The sequence below is a fragment of the Lagenorhynchus albirostris genome, chromosome 17 (assembly GCF_949774975.1).
Source record: "Lagenorhynchus albirostris chromosome 17, mLagAlb1.1, whole genome shotgun sequence".
NCBI classification, from domain to species: Eukaryota; Metazoa; Chordata; class Mammalia; order Artiodactyla; family Delphinidae; genus Lagenorhynchus; species Lagenorhynchus albirostris.
The window spans coordinates 45,947,775-45,966,353 of NC_083111.1; the positions used below are offsets into that span (position 1 = coordinate 45,947,775).

An 18,579-nucleotide genomic window follows, 5' to 3' on the forward strand; every position below is an offset into this window, starting at 1 on the left:
TCATTAGGAGATCATTATTACTGGGCAAAGTATCTAGGTGTTTTTCAGTCTTTAAAACCTATATTCCGTTTTGGTAAATCTCACACATGTTCTCTTCTGATTTAGATTCCCTCAGATTGTGACAATCACTGCTCTCTTCCGTACATGCTTACCAGCCAAAATTATCAAACTTTGCTTTCTATAATTCATATTATATTTTTAAACAATTTGTTTTCAAAATATTAAGTTAATAAGATAGAATGTGTTTTCAAATTACACCTCCATCCACGAATATTTCCCCCTCTCTGAGAATCACTCTATTAAGTTAACAGTTTTCACTCATTTGGTAAAGTTAGGTCCCAGCCTTTTTTTTAAAGTTACAACAAATGTAACTATTCTGCTACTTCACCACTAGGTGTCTCACCATGCTAGAATTTGGGAATCTGAGCGTCAAATTGTTAGAAACAAGAGTAAGGGTGCAGAGATCATCCTCTCCCTGCTAAAACCCATAAACCGGTTGCTTTAAACATACAAAAAGCTTCCTAATTTTTTCTGTTCATCTACACATTTGAAGTTGCTTCCACCGTGCTTTCTCTGATGTCATCATTTTTTTCACCTTTCATCATTTTCAACCCAAGACATTGGTCTCAAACAAAATGTGGTTATTCAAACTTTAAATTTAAAATTATTTATGCAAAATCGTGGAACGCCTGTTGACTTGTTCAATTTTACTGATTCAACAGTTCACTGATGAATCAAACAAGCCTCTTCAATATTCGTTTTTTAAAACCAGACTCCTGATAAGGATTGAGAACACTTATCTCTATAGCGCTCTTAAAAAAAAAAAAAAAAAGAACTGATTAACTCAATGAAGTACTTACAATATGATAACAAATTAGAACCAAATTTCCTTCATTTGTTAAAGTGTAAAATCTTACCATCAGTAAAGCTTGAGTTCTTAGACGTCAACGTTATGTAGGCTTCCAAAAAAGGAAATTTCTCACTTTGCCTTTAAAATTCGTGCCAAAGTAATACCACTTAAAGAGAAAATTTTAATTTGAACAATTCATTAAAACGTGCAGTAGCACGATACTGGCTAAAATTTGTATACGTGAAGTACATGCTACAGGGATTAGTTCTAACACTTGAAAAGGCCTAAATCATTTTGAATTTCCTCCAGCTTTCCGGACAACAGTGATTTTAATATCTTTGTTTTCTCCAGCTAGCCTTGGAATGGAGGAAACTTCCCAAATTGGGGTTTCTGAGATGCAGTGTAAGCTGCAGCGCGGTCATCTCCTCCCCCAGGAGCAGTCGGCGGGTGGGTGGTTAACGGTCTCCGCAAGGCCTCAATCGGGCCTCTCGTCCCTCCGCGGACCCCTCCCCAGGCCAGGCTGTCGGAGGGAGGCCCGGCCTGGCCCCAGGGCCCAGGAAGCCACCCACGGGCAGAGGGAGGGTGGGCCGTCTCCTGGAGCAGAGCGAGGGGAAAGTGAACGGCGTCGGGGCGCCTCTCTAGTCCCGGCACCCAGGAAGCAGAGCGAGAGCGGGCGCGGGGCCGGGGAAGCCCGGAGGCCGGCCAGCCCGCACACACCTGGCGTCCCCCGCTCCCGCCCACCTGGAGACACGGGGCGGCCGCACCCACGGGGTCGACGGGCGGGCGAGGACCGAGGCGGCTGCCTCTGGAGCGCAGGGGAGGAGCCGCGGCCTCGCCTTCAGCGACGCCAGGCTATGGCAACCCCCACGCCAGCTTTGTGTGGGGCCGCCGCGTTTCCCTCCTTCGGTTTGAACGGCCCGCCCTGAGTAACCGCTGCGCGCCGCCACGCGCCGCCCCTTCCTCTCGCTCCGCGGCGCCCCAGCCGGCGGCCCCGCGACCCGCAGGCCCCTGGCCCAGCCTCCGCCCGAGGAAGTCTGTACTCGTTTTCCCATCCCTCCATGCCCACACCCCTCCGAGGCTCCATGAGGGCTTCCTAATTTGATAGGCTCTTCTCCCCTCCCCATTTTAACTTTGGGGAACACTGTATAGAAAGATTAACAGGTCCTACAGTGGGATGCTATTAAAAATAATGTAGGAAAACATTCACTTGAAAATGTTTCCGGAGATGAAATCAAGCGTGAAAAGCAGGTTACAAACAGAATGACTCATTTTAGGTTAGAAGTTCAGCTATACATAGGATAAAGTCTGAAAGGTTTGACTAACTTGGTTACAGCATCTCTAGACATCATTATGCTTGTTTTTTTAGGCATCTAAAAAGGGATGTTTTAGTGCCAGGCTCCATCCTTCTGCTCTTGGCAACTTCTTCCTAATTCTTTTTTTCTGGCTTCTTTTCCTCTACTTACTCCCTAAATGGGCGTCCTACCCAACATTTTTCTTACTTTACCATTCTGTGCTTACATAATTCTCATTCAGAGTTAAAAGGATTACTTTAAAGCCAGTAACAGCCACTGTTACCACTCTCCTCCGACAGAACATTTCTCCATGTGGATGCCCCACAGTTATCCTAAATGCCATATATCCAAAATCAAACTCACTAACAATGATTAAGCTCTGACTATGTGCCAATTATTGGGCTAGGTACTGGGAATACAAAGATGGAATGGCGCAGTTACTGCCCTGAAGGGCTCACTGGTGTAAGTGCTATAGTAGAGGAATGGTAGTAACACAAAAGAAAAGGGATCAACTAAATCTACAGTGGAAGAGTGGGCAGAGCTACCTTTATATAGACTGTGATATGAGGTGGATTTTGAAGGAAGGGTAGCATCTTTAAAGACAGATAACAGGTGATTCTAAACTTGAAACAAAATGTACCAGCAGGAAAATTGAAACAGTTGGGCACATTAGAGAAACTACAAATAATTTGTTACAGCTGGAAACTAAGACTGGTTTGAGGAAAGGGCAAAGAAAATTCTTGACAAGGGGAAGAAGCCAAGCCGTGGAGAGTTTTGGATGCACATTAAGAGTCTGAAGTTTATCCTACGCGCGAGCTTTCTCTAGTTGCGGTGAGCGGGGGCTACTTTTCGTTGCAGTGCGCAGGCTTCTCATTGCGGTGGCTTCTCTTGTTGCAGAGCACAGGCTCTAGACACGCGGGCTCAGTAGTTGTGGCTCGTGGGCTCTAGAGCGCAGACTCAGTAGTTTTGGCGCACAGGCTTAGCTGCTCCGCAACATGTGGGATCTTCCCGGACCAGGGCTCGAACCCCTGTCCCCCACTGGCAGGCGGATTCTTAACTGCTGCACCCCCAGGGAAGTCCCAGGCAATGTAGGACATTTTAGAAGGACCACTCTGGTGGCAGAATGGAAGACAGAAGGAAGAGAGGTGAGGGTGGCTTAGGAAACTACTGCATTACTCTGGAAGATAATGGGGGTGGAGAAGAACCTACACCTGATTCAGTTGGCTGAATGAACTGCATGCAGCAGGGGGTGAGGAGCGAAGAGTACAGGTTTGGGAGAAAATAAGATGAATTTAGTGCGAGGTTGTTACGTTTGTGGTACCTGTAGGACTTAAGGCAAGGAATTGGTGAATTACACATTCTTCAAGATGGCACCTCCCTGAAGCCTCCCTCACACGTTCAGATAGAATGAGTAGTGTCCTTTCTAGGTCTTCAAACCAGTCTCTATTACAATCAAGCCTCTATTTTCCACTCCCTGCCCAGCACTTGCAAGCCTCCTCTCCTGAATTTTCTCCATATAATTTATCACCTTATAAAATACTGTATTATTTACTTACTTTGTGTAAGGTCTGCTCCCCACTCCACTGTAAACTGGGCAGGGGATTTTGCCTATGGTTAAATAAAAGCCACACGACCCCAAAACACGATTAAACATTGCCCTTTTCTCTTTCTCTAGTAATTTTTCTTTAGATATTTTGTTACAACTGAAGAGTAAAAGAATGTATCATAACTCCCTTCTATTCACTCGAAGAATAATTTTACACCCCTCCCCACCCCAAAAATGGAAAAAAGACACCTAGTTACATGTAGCTTGCCCTAGCTTTACTCATATACCGCAAATTTAAGCCACTGAGCTATATTTTCCTATTCTTTACACATCACAGTCTTTGGCCTTTTCCCTTCCCTTTCTGGATTGGGTGTAATCTCATTACTGACCTCAGAATTCTAAAACCCATATGTTTTCCACAGAGCTAACGCTTCTTTTGGAGACCATCCAGGAAAACATACTGAAAGGGTTTTCCATCACCATGATAGTCAAGCTATGCAGGTATACTTAAATGAGTATGATCAAGAAAAAGGAAAACAGATACTCAGGGGGAAAATAGCAACTTGCATCTCCATAACCATATTATTGCAATGTAAGCATTTAAAAACACTAGTATCCAAGTTGGCAAAACAAATGCCCTCATTAAGAGAGAGCAATGCGATGATGTCCAGCACGTAGCAAATGCTCAAGAAAAGTTAGCTGTCACCATTGATAACAGCTTCCACAGACCATGCTCCAAAATGGTCCTAAAATTACTGGTTCCTGCTGATAGGAAAGAGAATGTTGCATTGGGAACTAGCCTCGACATGAACTCTTGTTGAAATTCTGGATCTCCTTGCTATAACTTGTCTTTACCCTAACCCTCTGTAGGGTTCCAGGACCCATTTGTATTCTACATGTGTTGATCCATTCTGATCTCCACAAACTGTGTTATGTGCCAGCATCATCTTGATAACCTCAAGCTGCATAGTCAGAACCCAGGTCAGTTTGCAATGATTAAAGTTACACTTTCTGGATCACTCCATAATCTTTCTCTTATCATGACAATGGTTTTACCTAATATTTCTTGAGTGAAGCTAATTTTGACTGTTCTATTGGATTACCTCTTCCCTTTGGCTAAGAGGAGGGGTATTTCGTAAGAGAGCTGATGATTAAAATATTTATGTTCTATCTTAGCCTATCTGTGGAGAAAGAAGCAGGACAGTCCACTGTGTTTCCTGGAAATTTAAAAATCGGCAGCTAGGAAGACTGAGAAAATCGAGTTAAATCTCTCAGGCTGGTCTGTGGAGGTGCAACCAGTTGGAATTCCTTCTGGAAGTGAAAGGTGAGGCTCAAGGTTCCCAAGTTGCTGGATGGAAGACCGAAAAGCGGTATAGCCTGCTTAATAAAAACCAAAGTAGTGCATGTTGGGCAGAAAGAAACCTGCTTCTCAGATTAACTAAAATAGTTATTAACAACTGGTTAGTTTCTAAATTTTTATTAACTTCATTTTCTTCTCTCTCGTGATATAAGTAAAATACCTGCTGTGAAAGAAGCAAACGAATGCAAATGTTGTGACCCCAACTGTTACTAGTCTCACTAAAATTTTGATCTTGGAAAGAACACGCCTCCACTGGACAAGTCGTTTTGTTCTTCTGGGAAGGAATTAATACATGGGATGAAAGGAGGGTCAATGGACAGCTACCACTACCTAAATCCCTTAGCTTTAAGTGGGAGTAATTGACATAGCTGCCCGCAAGCCCACCTGTGCTTTAAAACGAGTAAAAGGAGGGGGTTACAGGGATGACGGGAGCCTAGGAGAGAAAGGGGCGAAAAGCAAAAACGAAATGATTCTAAGGAAGGATAGGGGCGGCTGCTCCACTGCCCCGGCACAGGTATCAAACGACTGGAAATGCATAATCTGAAAAGTGCTTTTCTACGTGGAAATCAGCGGTGGAGCCGATTCTTCTACGTTCCTCGGAGTAACGGTCAGCCTAGGATTCCACGAGCACTTCACTTGGGTTTCTCTTCTAACTCTCTGCCCTCCTGGAAAAGTGTTACTTTCTACCGACTTCATATGTCAGAGAAACAAACCTCCTTCGACTTGAGGAGCTTCTAAAACGCTTTACTTCCCTGAAAAGTGAAAACAGGTGAGACCGAAACAAGCACTTTTGTCCGGAGTCTGAAATACAGAAAAATCAGCAGCTGGGCTTCCCTGGTGGCGCAGTGGTTGAGAGTCCGCCTGCCGATGCAGGGGACACGGGTTCGTGCCCCGGTCCGGGAGGATCCCACATGCCGTGGAGCGGCTGGGCCCGTGAGCCATGGCTGCTGAACCTGCGCGTCCGGAGCCTGTGCTCCGCAACGGGAGAGGCCACAGCAGTAAGAGGCCCGCGTACCGCAAAACAACAACAAAAAAAAACAAACCAGCTTCCCCACCCGTACTCAATCCGACTTTCTCTGCCACACCTGGGGCGGAAGGGGCGGAGACTCCGCTTGCGTCATAAGCCAGCGCCGGAAGTTGGCTGCCATACAGCGGGGAGGCGTAATCTGTTCGGAGAAGCGGGGAAGTTTCTCCGTGTTACGTGGGTAGGTAATTGGCGGATTGGGGGGGTGGGTATTTGGGCCAAAACTGGAAAGACGCTAGGGGCTAAACAGGTTTGGTGTGGGGTTAGAGTCGGGAGAGACTGGGGATAGAGTCGATGCTGTTAGGCCTTTGCCTCTTTAGCTGTTGGGTTGTTTGCCTCTTTAGCTGTTGGCGTTTTAGCTGTTGGGAGTTATTTCTTTGTTCTTCCCTTATCTTCGGTTCGCACGTTCTCCTGTTGAGGGATACAGTTTTTTGGCAATCTCTTGCTAAAGTTTGGAACTTGTGTTAAATGAAGACGCGAGCTTTGCAGTCAGATCTAAATCTCTGACTCTTAACAGATGAATAATCCTGCCCAAATTAACTTCTTTAAACCCCAGTTCCTTCATCTGTAAAATAAGAGTAATACCTCCTAGAATTGTTGTAAAGATTATAATGAAATGGCATGCATAATTGAAATGACATATGTAAAGTGTTTATTATTGTGTCCAGTTTGGGGGTAAATGCACAATACGTTGTTTTTTTGTTTCGTTCTTTAGACGCACCTATAGGGTTTGAAAAAAGCACAGATTAGGAATTGGGACCTTTTTAGCTTTCTCCGAGAAACTTGAGGCCTGGTTAGATTTGTGAGGATGCCATCTGAGATATTAAATATTTGAGTCTGTGATTTCAGGGACAACAATGGACACCCAGAAGGACGTTCAACCCCCAAAGCAGCAGCCAATGATATATATCTGTGGAGGTAAGAGTAACACAAAAGTAAGAGTATTTCACCTCGGTTTTAAAAAAATTATTGCATTTATCTTTGGCTTAAATGAGTCATCTTTAAAGTTAGAAAGCAGAACAACTTTAACAATCTTAAAAAAAATCCTCTTATTAAGATTTCATTTTCTTTCCTAGGAAAAATGCATTGTCTGCCACTCTTTTTTTCTTTCTCCCTTAATATGTTGGTAATGGCAACATACCCTTGAGACTGAGTATACTATACTTTAGTGCTTTGGGTGAAAAGTATGGTTAAGATAATTTGCTCGTCTGTAATATTTCTCTTTTAGGCATTGAATAAACGTGTTTTGTTTCTAGAATGTCACACAGAAAATGAAATAAAATCAAGGGATCCAATCCGTTGCAGAGAATGTGGATACAGAATAATGTACAAGAAAAGGACTAAAAGACGTATCCTTCTAACTAAGCTTTATGACTATGAGATAAGAGGAAGTGAAAAATAATGCATGGTTTGATAGTCAAAGACTAATTTCTGGTAAAAATGGTAACAACTTGGATTGCTTACCAAAAAAACAAAAGCCATGATTAGCATTTTCATGGACCAGTACTCCAATGTATAGACATATACTAAATAATCTAAATACTAGTTGATTTTGGCTTTCATAAGTGTATTTTTTCAGGGATTCTGTGTATAAGTACTCATTCTTGAGCTTCAGTTTATGGGCAAACTAAATGATACAAGGAGAAATACAGATATTGAATTTGTATGCTACCTAATGGAATAAGTGAGGCTTACAAATTAGCTGAAAGACTGAGAGTAAATTGTTATGTAATAACTACCAGTGTTTTTTAGATCACTAAATTATCACTTTTAACACTGCTTTAGTGTTTCTTGGTGCATTGGTCTCTTGTATCATGGGGGGGCTAATAATTAAAATAGTTTATTTTTTTAGTTCATTTCTAATTATCATAGTAAATAGTGAACTTCATTCTTTTGTGCATTTTAGATTAAATAACTAGCTTATTGCAAAGAGAAAGTGACTTGGAAGTATTAAATTTTTAATATAATTTTGAAGTACTTATTTTGTCCTTAACTCAGTTTTTGTATAGTGGTGGTTTTTGATGCTCGATGAAAGATGAAATACAGAGGAATGTCTTCATTTGGATTTGGATTTGCTATTAATGTTGTCATATAGCTTTTGATTAGTGTACTTTATGAATACAACTATATACACATGATTTCATTTTAAAAACCATATTGTATTTAGGTATCTATTAATAGCTTATATAAAGATATTTTTGTTCAGTTACATGGTTTGTAATTTAATTTTATCGTATATGTAATCTGACACACATTGAAGGTTAAAAGTGACTCCCCAAACTACACTTTAATCAAAACCTAGAATCATCTGGGGCCCTTGTTAAAAATGAAGTTTGCTAGGGCCCTTTAAAGGTCTGATTAAGTAAGTTACTAGGAAACCACTGTTTTACATCACCAATTGTTTGTAAACTCTCCAGCCTCATTTTGTATAGAGTATACCAACGCACTTACTATCAGTGTGCATACCTCATTTTGAGTTATAATTTATTTGTTAACTTGGCATAGGCCTTTCTGTATTTGTATATAATGCTTGACTGTTTTTTAAATCTTTGGCAAGGGAAAAGAAACTTTAATGATTGCTTTCTCTAAGGCAAAATCAACCCTAAGTAAAGTGGATGAAGCAGACTATTAAGGCAGGTGCAGTTTCCCAGGTGTAATCATTCATTAAGGTAAAAAACTGCTTTCAGGATATAGAAAAAATAGGAGTTGGTTTACACTAAATTGGATGAATGTTTAAAGCTTTTGCCTTGATAGGGATATGGATGCTCAGATACTCCATCTGTTCCAGGATTCGATTAGATATATTTCAACTTTGTTAATAGTTTTGTGTGTCTCGCACATTGAAAGTATTAACTGTGCAACTGTGCCGTTTAAAAAAGAAAACAAAACATTGTTTCTACTACCATCCTCAAATATTAAGTTCTGTAAATTTATTATGTGCTATACAAAGTACTACCATACTCAAGATTTTTTTTTCAACATCTTTATTGGGGTATAATTGCTTTACAATGGTGTGTTAGTTTCTGCTTTATAACAAAGTGAATCAGTTATACATATACATATGTTCCCATATGTCTTCCCTCTTGCGTTTCCCTCCCTCCCACCCCATACTCAAGATTTTTAAAGAGTGCTTCCTTGGTCCAGGTTTTCCTGGACTGTGGCTTTCATAATTTTGTAATTCTGCCATGTTCCTTTTTTTTTGCGCTATGCGGGCCTCTCACTGTTGTGGCCTCTCCCGTTGCGGAGCGCAGGCTCAGCGGCCATGGCTCACGGGCGCAGCCGCTCCGCGGCACGTGGGATCTTCCCAGACCAGGGCACGAACCCATGTCCCCTGCATCGGCAGGCAGACTCTCAACCACTGCGCCACCAGGGAAGCCCTGCCATGTTCCTTCTTGAGCTGGTCCTTTTTGTACAAGAGTCCCAATAAATATCTCTTTATGACAGCCTCCTAAACCACAACTCATTGGGTAATGTTGCTCTTAACTATTCTTATTCCATCATAGGTCCTTTGTGTATCAGTAGTTTAATTGAATACTGTTATTTGGTTAACTAGACAGTGGTTTAATGGGAAAAGTATTAACCACTGGAACTCAAGACCATCGTTTCAGTTACCTCTTCGTGTCCCCATCATCTATAAAATGGATGTAATTTTACCTCTTGCCTACCTGGACAGTGTTAGGAAAAGGTAAAATAGATATAAAATTGCTTTTAAAAGATCCTTTTGAATAGTACTCTATAAATATAAAAATCAGTAAATCTGAGCTTGAAGCTAATACATAACTTGTCCCCTACTAAACTGCTTACCAATGGCTGTAGACACGCAGGTCCATCAAAAATATCAATACATGGAAATTGGTTCAAATCCAGCGCTGCTACTCAATTACTGGCCAGTTTATTTCTTTTGACTTCAGCTTGTCAAAGTCAAGGAATTAATGATAGTTCAGTGCTTTTAGACTCTGAAGCTATCTTCAGAGATTGAAGTTAATGACATTCAAAACTAGTAGATGAAATCATAAATGACCAATTTTAAGAAGATTAAAATATCACATAAAGTGAGAAAGTGTAAACTGAGAACACGTAAAAACAAGTTGCCTCCTTACGTGTACAAATACATGCACATCCATCCACCCTCCACCCTCCACCCAGACTTAAAAGATTACTGGGTCTGTTCTGTGGGAACGGACAATATAGGGACGGGATGGTGGGAAGCCAGTTAGGGGCCACCTGTAAAAGTTCAGGCTAAGAGTAATGGTGGCTGGGCCAGGGTAGGCGTAGAGGGAGTGAGAAGTAGCTGGTTGTGAGATATGTTTTGAAGTTGAATAGGACTTGTGAATTGGTTAGTACTTAAGAGCACAGTAAACAGTATGGACTTCGGCAAAAGGCTTTGGGTCCGTATTCCCAGAGTGTCCCTTGTTCTATGTCAGTGACTACCAAGATTCACTTTCCTTATTTGTAAAATGGGCATGAAATAATAGCACCTATGTCAAAGGTTTGCTGCAAGATAAAATTAAATACTCCATAAAAACTCTATCTAATAACTGTTAACACCATTACAGAAAGTATTAGCATTTTCTGCACAGGTGCTTGTATCAGTCTTAGGATTAGTCTCAGTTACTGGTCTTGCTGTTTTCCATACTCTTTAGCTTGCTCATTGTAGAGTCCTAACCGCTGGACCACTAGGGAATTCCCAGCTTGCTCATTGTAAAATAGAAATTGCACAGCACTGTCTTGCTGAAAATTCTTAGTAGCTTCCCATTTTGATAAAATGAAAACTATTGGGAATAGTATATTTGGGAATAGTATATTTGGGAATAGTATAGACTCCTTTCCTGCCTCTGTCACCACTTCAGCCCACCTCTCAATCTTGGTTTTAAGGAGATGTTTGCAGTTCCTTAAGCAGATAACGGACCTTTTTGCCTGTGCTCCTGCCTTTCTCTCTGCCTGAAATGACCTGTCTTGTGTTCTTCCCCAGTGTCAGAATGTCATCTAGTTTTCTGTATTATTGTGGGGAAGTCCAAAACTGTTCTTCCTAATGCTTTGTACGTGACCTGTTTTCGCTCTAGAAACTTAGAATTTTCTTTGCCAGTGTCCTGAAATTTTGCAGTTTGTGCCTTGGTATGGGTCTGTTTTCCTTCCCTGTTTTGGTCACTTGGTGGGTGCTTTCAGTCTGGAAACTCAAGCTCTTCAATTCTGGAAATTTTTCTTGAATTGATAACTTCCTACCCTCAGTATTCTCTCTAGATCTTTTAAATCTAATATTAGACCTAACTTTTTCATCTTTTTCGATTTCCTTTTTTTTCTTTATCTGCTCTGTGAAAGATTTCTTCAACTATACTTTCTAATCCATCTATTAATTATTGGACGCAATGTCTTTATGAAGATGATAGTGGTAATTTTCATTTGCCTGCATAGTCCATTTCCTTTGAGTTAGTTTTTATCCTGCTTGTTTATTCAGCATAATTGTATATGTACATAATTGTAACCAGAAGAAAACCAAAGTGTGCGTGAAAAGAAAATTACAGGGCACGTGGAATTGCAACTCTTATTTCTCGGCTAACGTTCTTCTGTTCGGGTGAAGCTGGGTCTGCAAGGCCAATCAGCCGGATGGCAAACCAGAGACTAGCCTGTCATCACGCAGACGCCCTAATCCCCGCCCCCGGCGGTCCGCCGCAAGCCCTCTGGTGCCGGAGTGGGGTGAGTGGGGCGGGGCGACACGCCCCTCCTTGGTTACGAGCCGCGCGACTGGTGGTGTGTGGCTGCGGCTTCCGCAAGGCTTGGGGTCTGAACCAGGTGAGTATCTGCAGGCCAGGAGTAAACTACGTCTCTCCATCGCAATCCCTTCCTCTGGGAGCCGGGGTGGAAGACGGACCCGGAGGAGCAAATGCACTATCGGACTGCAGTTGGAGGGATGTCCTTGTCGGCCGGGGCAACAGCCTGGGGGCCTTCTGTTTCTCGGGGCTGGCGGTGGCGGATGTTGGGGCAGAGCGGCAACGCGGAGGTGGTGGTGCGGCGGGGAGGTTCCCGGGCTCTGGCGGCGACCACCGGTCCTTGTGAACAAAGCAGAGGAATGGGGAGAAGTTTCGTAGAGTCCTTAAGTGCCCCTTGACCGTTGCGGGTTGGCTGTAGAGCTCCCGGATCTCAGGCAGTCCCTGACCCGCGCTGTACATAGAAACCGTTGCTACTGCTGGAGGATGCCGTTTCCTTCCGGTCTCTGGCTGCAGGTGGCGCCCAGCCCTGTGGATGCTGGAAAGAACGTGCCTAGGTGGAAGAAAACCATTTTTCGTGTTACTAGCCCATTGCAGTTTGTGCTGGAGGTATTACTGATATACTGATTAGGAAATATGGGAAATGGATGTGGATTAGGACGGTGGAGAAGAAATTAACGCCAATTAGGACCAAAGTTTTTTCTAATCAGAGGCAAAGAAATTGCAAACAGATGTGGAAGAGTTCTAAATAGAGCAAAGTATTGTATGACTTGTTTTTTGGAGTTTGAGAGTTAACGTTTTGTGGTCTTGAGAATTTCTCCTACCCACCCCCACCCCCCCAAGTGGTAGTTTTCCAAAAGGATTCTCAGAAACGTTGAAACAGCTCAGAATAAAATTCGCTTGATTAGGTAAGAGGTGTCTTTATCATTCCAAATGTTTTTCACCACATTTTATTCAAATCATAAAATCTCAGGGGCTTCAGGATTCCATTGGCAGGCAGATTCCTAACCACCACGCCACCAGGGAAGTCGGTATATAGTAATTTAGCCCGATGAATGTTAACTGTTCTTATCAGGGAGAGAGAATTTACAATGAGTAGCTTCCTCCTTAGAAGAAATACTCCATCTCCTTTTCTATAGAAATGAAAAATAAATATTACAGAAGTACCTAGATGGTTCCTACTATCCAAATTGAGTATTAATGTATATATTAGATTCATAACTATTTTCCTACACTATATTTCAGCCATGACTGCCAAAGATTATCCATCATTGTGGGGCTTTGGAACAACAAAAACATTTAAAATACCTGTTGAACATTTGGATTTCAAGTATATTGAAAAATGTTCAGATGTTAAACACTTGGAAAAAATTCTTTGTGTGCTCAGGTAAGCGTTTAAAAATCATATCGTTTCAGTTTGCCAATTTTAATTATATTGTTGACTTCTAAAATTCAAAGCTACATTAGAAATTTTGGAGCAGATTTTCCAATATTGAAATTGTTGTTTTTGTCCATGTTAGGTTCCAAAATAGTGGTTTCAATCCTGTGGTTAGTTTGGCGGGTTCTGGCTAGATCTACTTCCAGCACAAGACTTAGGCTAATTAGTATCCAAGAGGGCATTTTTCTTGCTTCCTGGCACTTTCTAGGAACCGGTAAAGCAGCCGTTAGAAGGCACCTGCGTATGCTGATAAAGTGCTTTGTCACTCTCCCACTTCACACTATCTGCCAGCAAAGGTGGGTGACTCACTGGGAGCCGTCGCATGGGGGATGGGATGGGGGGGACCCCAGAAGTCAGGAAATCAAGGCCTTTTCTGGGTAAGAGCCCTGTGGCTGTGATTGTCAAACTTTAATATTTGCCAGACATGGTTGTTAGAAAATGGAAATTTGAGGGCCCCACTCCTAGAAATTCTGCTTCAGGAAATCATGAGTGGAGCCCAGGAACGTGTTTTTAACAAGCACACTGGCTGATCATGCGGGTGGTCAAGGGAACTCTACAGGAAACACTGCCCTGTGGCCTACCAACCTGTGCCACCTGTTTGGGGTTTTTTGAGGGTTTTTCATTTGGAGGATCGCCTCATTACTGCAGAAGCACTTGTGAGCACAAACTGCCCATTTCTGGGACATCAGTAGTATTCCTTTTGCTCGGCAGTGGTTCTCTCTTTTCTTTCCTCTGATGCCCTTCCTTACTGCTGTGTCCTTTCCTTATTCTTTCTTTTTTTCCTTTTTCTTTCTTATCACCTTTAGCCTCCTGTCCTTCCTAAGCATCCCTGCTTGTCCCCAGCCAGTGTTGATGTAATAGCCTCATCATATCATTGTTTTCCCTCTCGCTTTTCTCAACATATAAGAACGTTTTCATTTTTATTTGATTAAAGACTAAAAGAAAATGCGAAGTTTATGGGATGAAAGAGTTTGAAAGACATTTTATGAATAGCCTAATTAAATTGTATTGACTTGGGATTATGTTTTTAATTTACTTTGAAAATGGGATTTATTTTTATTTTTCTAAAAATTTAGAAGTAAACAGATTCACAAGAAATGGGGAAAAGATTGATTTTCCTTAAAAAAAAAAAAACAAAAGAGAACGCATGTCTCTGTATAACTAAGGAAGGAATTCTGTTCCTTGAGTGGTTGAATTTAGAGGTGTGTTGTTCTAAACTGTTCTTCTGCCATTTTCTTCCTATCCCTTTGGGGGGGAAAAAGAAAATGAGCTAGAACAGTAACTCCTCATTGGAAAGTAAGTCCAAAGTCTCACTCTTTGCCTGTCTCTAATAATGAATCTCCATTTATAAGTTTAAAATTACCTTATATGCAAAATGAACATATGTGTGCTAAAGAGGAGAGAAAATGTTACCTATTCAACTTTTAAAGTGTGTGATGGAAATTGATGTCTTCTTTGCAGCTCCTTTTTCCCCCTTCATCGCAGTACTCCATAGATTAGCACGTGAAAGTGGAGGTTGCTCTAATTGAGGACGGTGAGGGGAAGGCAGCAGCTCAGCCTTCATCCTCGTTAGGGGCAGACTGTGAGATCTCTGTGGAACCCCTGGGCTCCATGGAACCCAGCTTGCAAACCACTGGTCTATATGATCTCTAAATGAAGTGGTAACTCTAAAATTCTGAATTTTTTAAAAGGTCTGGTGAGGAAGGATATTATCCTGAACTTACTGAATTTTGTGAAAAGCGCCTTTCAGGCTTGGCTCCTGGAAGTAGAGCTTTGAGGAGAGAGAAACCTGCAGCGACAGCAGCCAGTTTCACAGCAGAAGAATGGGAAAAAATTGACGGTGATATAAAGGTATAGAGTAACATCACTTTTTGTGACATTGTCGTGGATATATATCTACTTTACTTATCTGAAATCCTAGGCTTCCTTTTTTTGTCAGTAAAGGGCTTTTAGTAGTAATTACTTAGATGGTACTGGTTGCTTCTTACACCGAGGAGAATATTGTGAATGTGTGTGTGTGTGTGCGTGCGTGTGTGTATGTCTGTGGATTTGTTGGTGGAGGGTGGGGAGGGCATGCTCATGTATTTTATTTATTTATTTTTTTAACATAAATTATTTATTTGTTTTTGGCTGAGTTGGATCTTTGTTGCTGTGTGCAGGCTTTCTCTAGTTGCAGTGAGCTGGGACTACTCGTCGTTGCAGTGTGCGAGCTTCTCATTGCAGTGGCTTCTCTTGTTGCAGTGCGGGGACTCTGGGCGTGCGGGCTTCAGTATTTGTGGCACATGGGTTCAGTAGTTGTGGCTCGCGGGCTCTAGAGCGCAGGCTCGGTAGTTGTGGCGCATAGGCTTAGTTGCTTTGCGGCATGTGGGATCTTCCCGGACCAGGAATTGAGCCCGTGTCCCCTGCATTGGCAGGCACATCCTTAACCACTGCACCACCAGGGAAGCCCTGCACATGTATTTTAAATGACTGAATAATATCCCATCCTATGAAAGGAACATAATTCAGTCAGCATCTATAAATAGTGTTACGTTTGTTCATAATTTTTTTGTACCATTCTGGTTGTTTCCTCGGGATAAATTATTAGAATTCAAATTACTTGATCAAAGGCTCTAAATATTTTTAAGGCTGTTGAAACACATTCCTGTGTTCTCAGGAAGTTGTACCTTTGTACTCTCCCACCAGCAGTGTGTAAGAATGCTCACTTCAGGTACTCTTCACTGGAAACTGTAATCAGTCTTTACATTTTAAAGTCAATTAAACAGTTAAAAAATGATAGTACATAGTGTATTGTTTGTTTACTAGTATCATTAAATTTTTAAAAATCTGTCACTTGAATTTCATATTTTGTTAATGACCTGTTTGTGTCTTTACTGATTTCTTTTAATCAGCTTTATTGTTATTATTCACATTCAATAAAAATTAGCTATTTTATAAAACAAACAAATGTATGCAACAAAGCAGAAACAGACTCACAGACATAGAGAACAAAATAGTGGTTACCAGTGGGGAGAGGGAGGAAGGAGGGGCAGGATAGGGGTAAGGGATTAAGAGATACAAACTACTGTGTATAAAATAAATAAGCAACAAGGGTGTACAGCACAGGGAAACAGAGCAATTCTTTTGTAATAACTTTAAATGGAGTATAATTTATAAAAATATTTAATCACTATGTTGTATACCTGAAACTAACATAATATTGTATATTAACTATACTTCAATTTTTTAAAAATTAGCGATTTTATGGTAATTTCACTGAGTTTTGACAAACTGCATTTGCTGTGGAATATTTCCATTATCCCTAAAAGTTTTGTTTTGCCCCTTTGCAGTCAGTGCTGACTCCATACCCTGGCTCCGGGCAACTGCTGAACTGCTTCCTATCATTATAGATTTGCCTTTCCTAGACTTACATATAAATATAATTATATAGTATATCTTCTTTCATGTCTGGGTTCTTTCACTTAGCATGATGCTTTTGAGATTCATCTATGTTGTTGCATGTGTCCACAGTTCATTCCTTTTAATTGCTGAGTAGTAGTGAATTGTATGGATATCTCACAGTTTAACCATTTACCCATTGATGAACAAATGCCAAAATGTTTTCCAAAGTGGCAATCAATCCTGCCAATAATGGATAAAAGTTCCAGTTGCTCTATATTGTGGTCCATACTTAGTATTGTCAGTTTTGTTAATTTTAGCTATTCTATTAGGTATATAGTGGTATCTCATTGTGGTTTTCATTTGCGTTTCTCTAATAACTAATGATGTTGAATGGCTTTTCATGTCCTTATTTGTCATCCATATATCTTCTTTTGTAGAGTGTCTTTAAATCCTTTGCCCATAAAAGAAATAGATTTTTTGTGTTCTTATTGAGTTGTAAAATACACGTCTTTCATGTATTTTACACACAAAGATACATCTTGGCAAATATTTTCTGATATTGTGTGGCTTGCCTTTTCATTTTTTTAACAGTACCTTTGAAAGAGCAAAAGTTTTTACTTTTGATGAAACCGATTTTTCTTTTTATAGTTTGTGCTTTTGTGTCCTATTAAGAAATCTTTGTCTAATTCAAGATCCCTAAATTTTCTCCTATGATTCTTCTAGAAAGTTTATAGTTTTAGCTCTTAAATATATGTCTAAGATCTGTTTCATTTTTTAGACACACACAAATATATACATACATACACATACATATATTTGTACATACTAATATGGATATCCAAAAGTTCACTTGTCATTTAATGAAAGATTATTCTTTCCTCATTGAAATTCTTGGTACCATTATCAAAAATCAACTGACCATGTATGTTTAAGTCTATTTCTGAACTCTCTCTATTCTGTTCATCAATCTAAATGTGTGTCTTTACACCAGTACTCCATTGTCTTCATTACAGTAAGTCTATTTTTTAATTTTAATTTTATCAACATATTGGAGTATAGTTGATTTACAGTGTTGTGTTAGTTTCAGGTGTACAGCAAAGTGATTCAGTTATACATTTTTATATATATTCTTTTTCAGATTCTTTTCCCATATATGCACTAAGTCTTGAAATCAGATAGTGCAAGTCCTCCAACTCTGTTCTTCATTTTCAGAGCTGTTTTGGGTGTTCCAGGTCCTTTGCTCGCGAATTTCTCTCTCTCTCTTATTTTTTTTTTAACCTCTTTATTGGGGTAAAATTGCTTTACAGTGGTGTGTTAGTTTCTGCTTTATTACAAAGTGAATCAGTTATACGTATACATATGTTCCCATATCTCTTCCCTCTTGCGTCTCCCTCCCTCCCACACTCCCTATCCCACCCATCCAGGCGGTCACAAAGCACCGAGCTGATCTCCCTGTGCTAAGCAGCTGCTTCCCACTAGCTATCTACCTTACGTTCGGTAGTGTATATATGTCCATGCCTCTCTCTCGCTTTGTCACAGCTCACCCCTCCCCCTCCCCATATCCTCAAGTCCGTTCTCTAGTAGGTCTGTGTCTTTATTCCTGTCTTACCCCTCGGTTCTTCATGACATTTTTTTTTTCTTAAACTTCATATATATGTGTTAGCGAACGGTATTTGTCTTTCTCTTTCTGACTTACTTCACTCTGTATGACAGACTCTAGGTCTATCCACCTCATTACAAATAGCTCAATTTCATTTCTCTTTATTGCTGAGTAATATTCCATTGTATATATGTGCCACATCTCCTTTATCCATTCATCCAAAGATGGGCACTTAAGTTGTTTCCATCTCTGGGCTATTGTAAATAGAGCTGCAATGAGCATTTTGGTACATGACTCTTTTTGAATTATGGTTTTCTCAGGGTATATGCCCAGTAGTGGGATTGCTGGGTCATATGTTAGTTCTATTTGTAGTTTTTTAAGGA

The 18,579-nt window shown here is 40.9% G+C and overlaps 2 protein-coding genes and 1 long non-coding RNA gene across 4 annotated transcripts in view; all 3 read left to right on the forward strand.

The window, feature by feature from the left end:
* LOC132507828 (uncharacterized) overlaps positions 1 to 5,969 on the forward strand; it is a 37,349-nt gene extending 31,380 nt beyond the window's left edge. Inside the window, exons 3-6 of one of the 2 annotated variants that reach the window (XR_009536326.1) lie at positions 4,111 to 4,189; positions 4,559 to 4,669; positions 4,865 to 5,012; positions 5,201 to 5,969. This is a non-coding gene — a long non-coding RNA (uncharacterized LOC132507828). The remainder of the gene's footprint in view (positions 1 to 4,110; positions 4,190 to 4,558; positions 4,670 to 4,864; positions 5,013 to 5,200) is intronic. The other variant, XR_009536327.1, reaches the window with a different exon arrangement.
* Positions 5,970 to 6,105: 136 nt separating this feature from the next.
* POLR2K (RNA polymerase II, I and III subunit K) lies at positions 6,106 to 8,281 on the forward strand. The gene is made up of 4 exons (XM_060127503.1): positions 6,106 to 6,253; positions 6,922 to 6,990; positions 7,329 to 7,421; positions 8,082 to 8,281. Exons 2-4 carry the CDS (start codon positions 6,930 to 6,932, stop codon positions 8,102 to 8,104), a joined length of 177 nt encoding a protein of 58 aa, XP_059983486.1. The 5' UTR covers positions 6,106 to 6,253; positions 6,922 to 6,929; the 3' UTR covers positions 8,105 to 8,281.
* Positions 8,282 to 13,024: 4,743 nt separating this feature from the next.
* Positions 13,025 to 18,579, forward strand: part of SPAG1 (sperm associated antigen 1) — a 98,531-nt gene continuing 92,976 nt past the window's right edge. The window contains exons 1-2 of the mRNA XM_060127430.1: positions 13,025 to 13,164; positions 14,907 to 15,066. Of these exons, the coding sequence (XP_059983413.1) occupies positions 13,025 to 13,164; positions 14,907 to 15,066 (300 nt within the window). The remainder of the gene's footprint in view (positions 13,165 to 14,906; positions 15,067 to 18,579) is intronic.

Bases quoted from the DNA above. Each gene is read 5' to 3' on its own strand.
- POLR2K (XM_060127503.1), top strand. From the start codon at position 6,930: ATGGACACCCAGAAGGACGTTCAACCCCCAAAGCAGCAGCCAATGATA. The intron at 6,991-7,328 runs GTAAGAGTAACA...TTTTGTTTCTAG, and splicing joins AATGATATATATCTGTGGAG to AATGTCACACAGAAAATGAA. The intron at 7,422-8,081 runs GTATCCTTCTAA...GTTTTTGTATAG, and splicing joins CAAGAAAAGGACTAAAAGAC to TGGTGGTTTTTGATGCTCGA.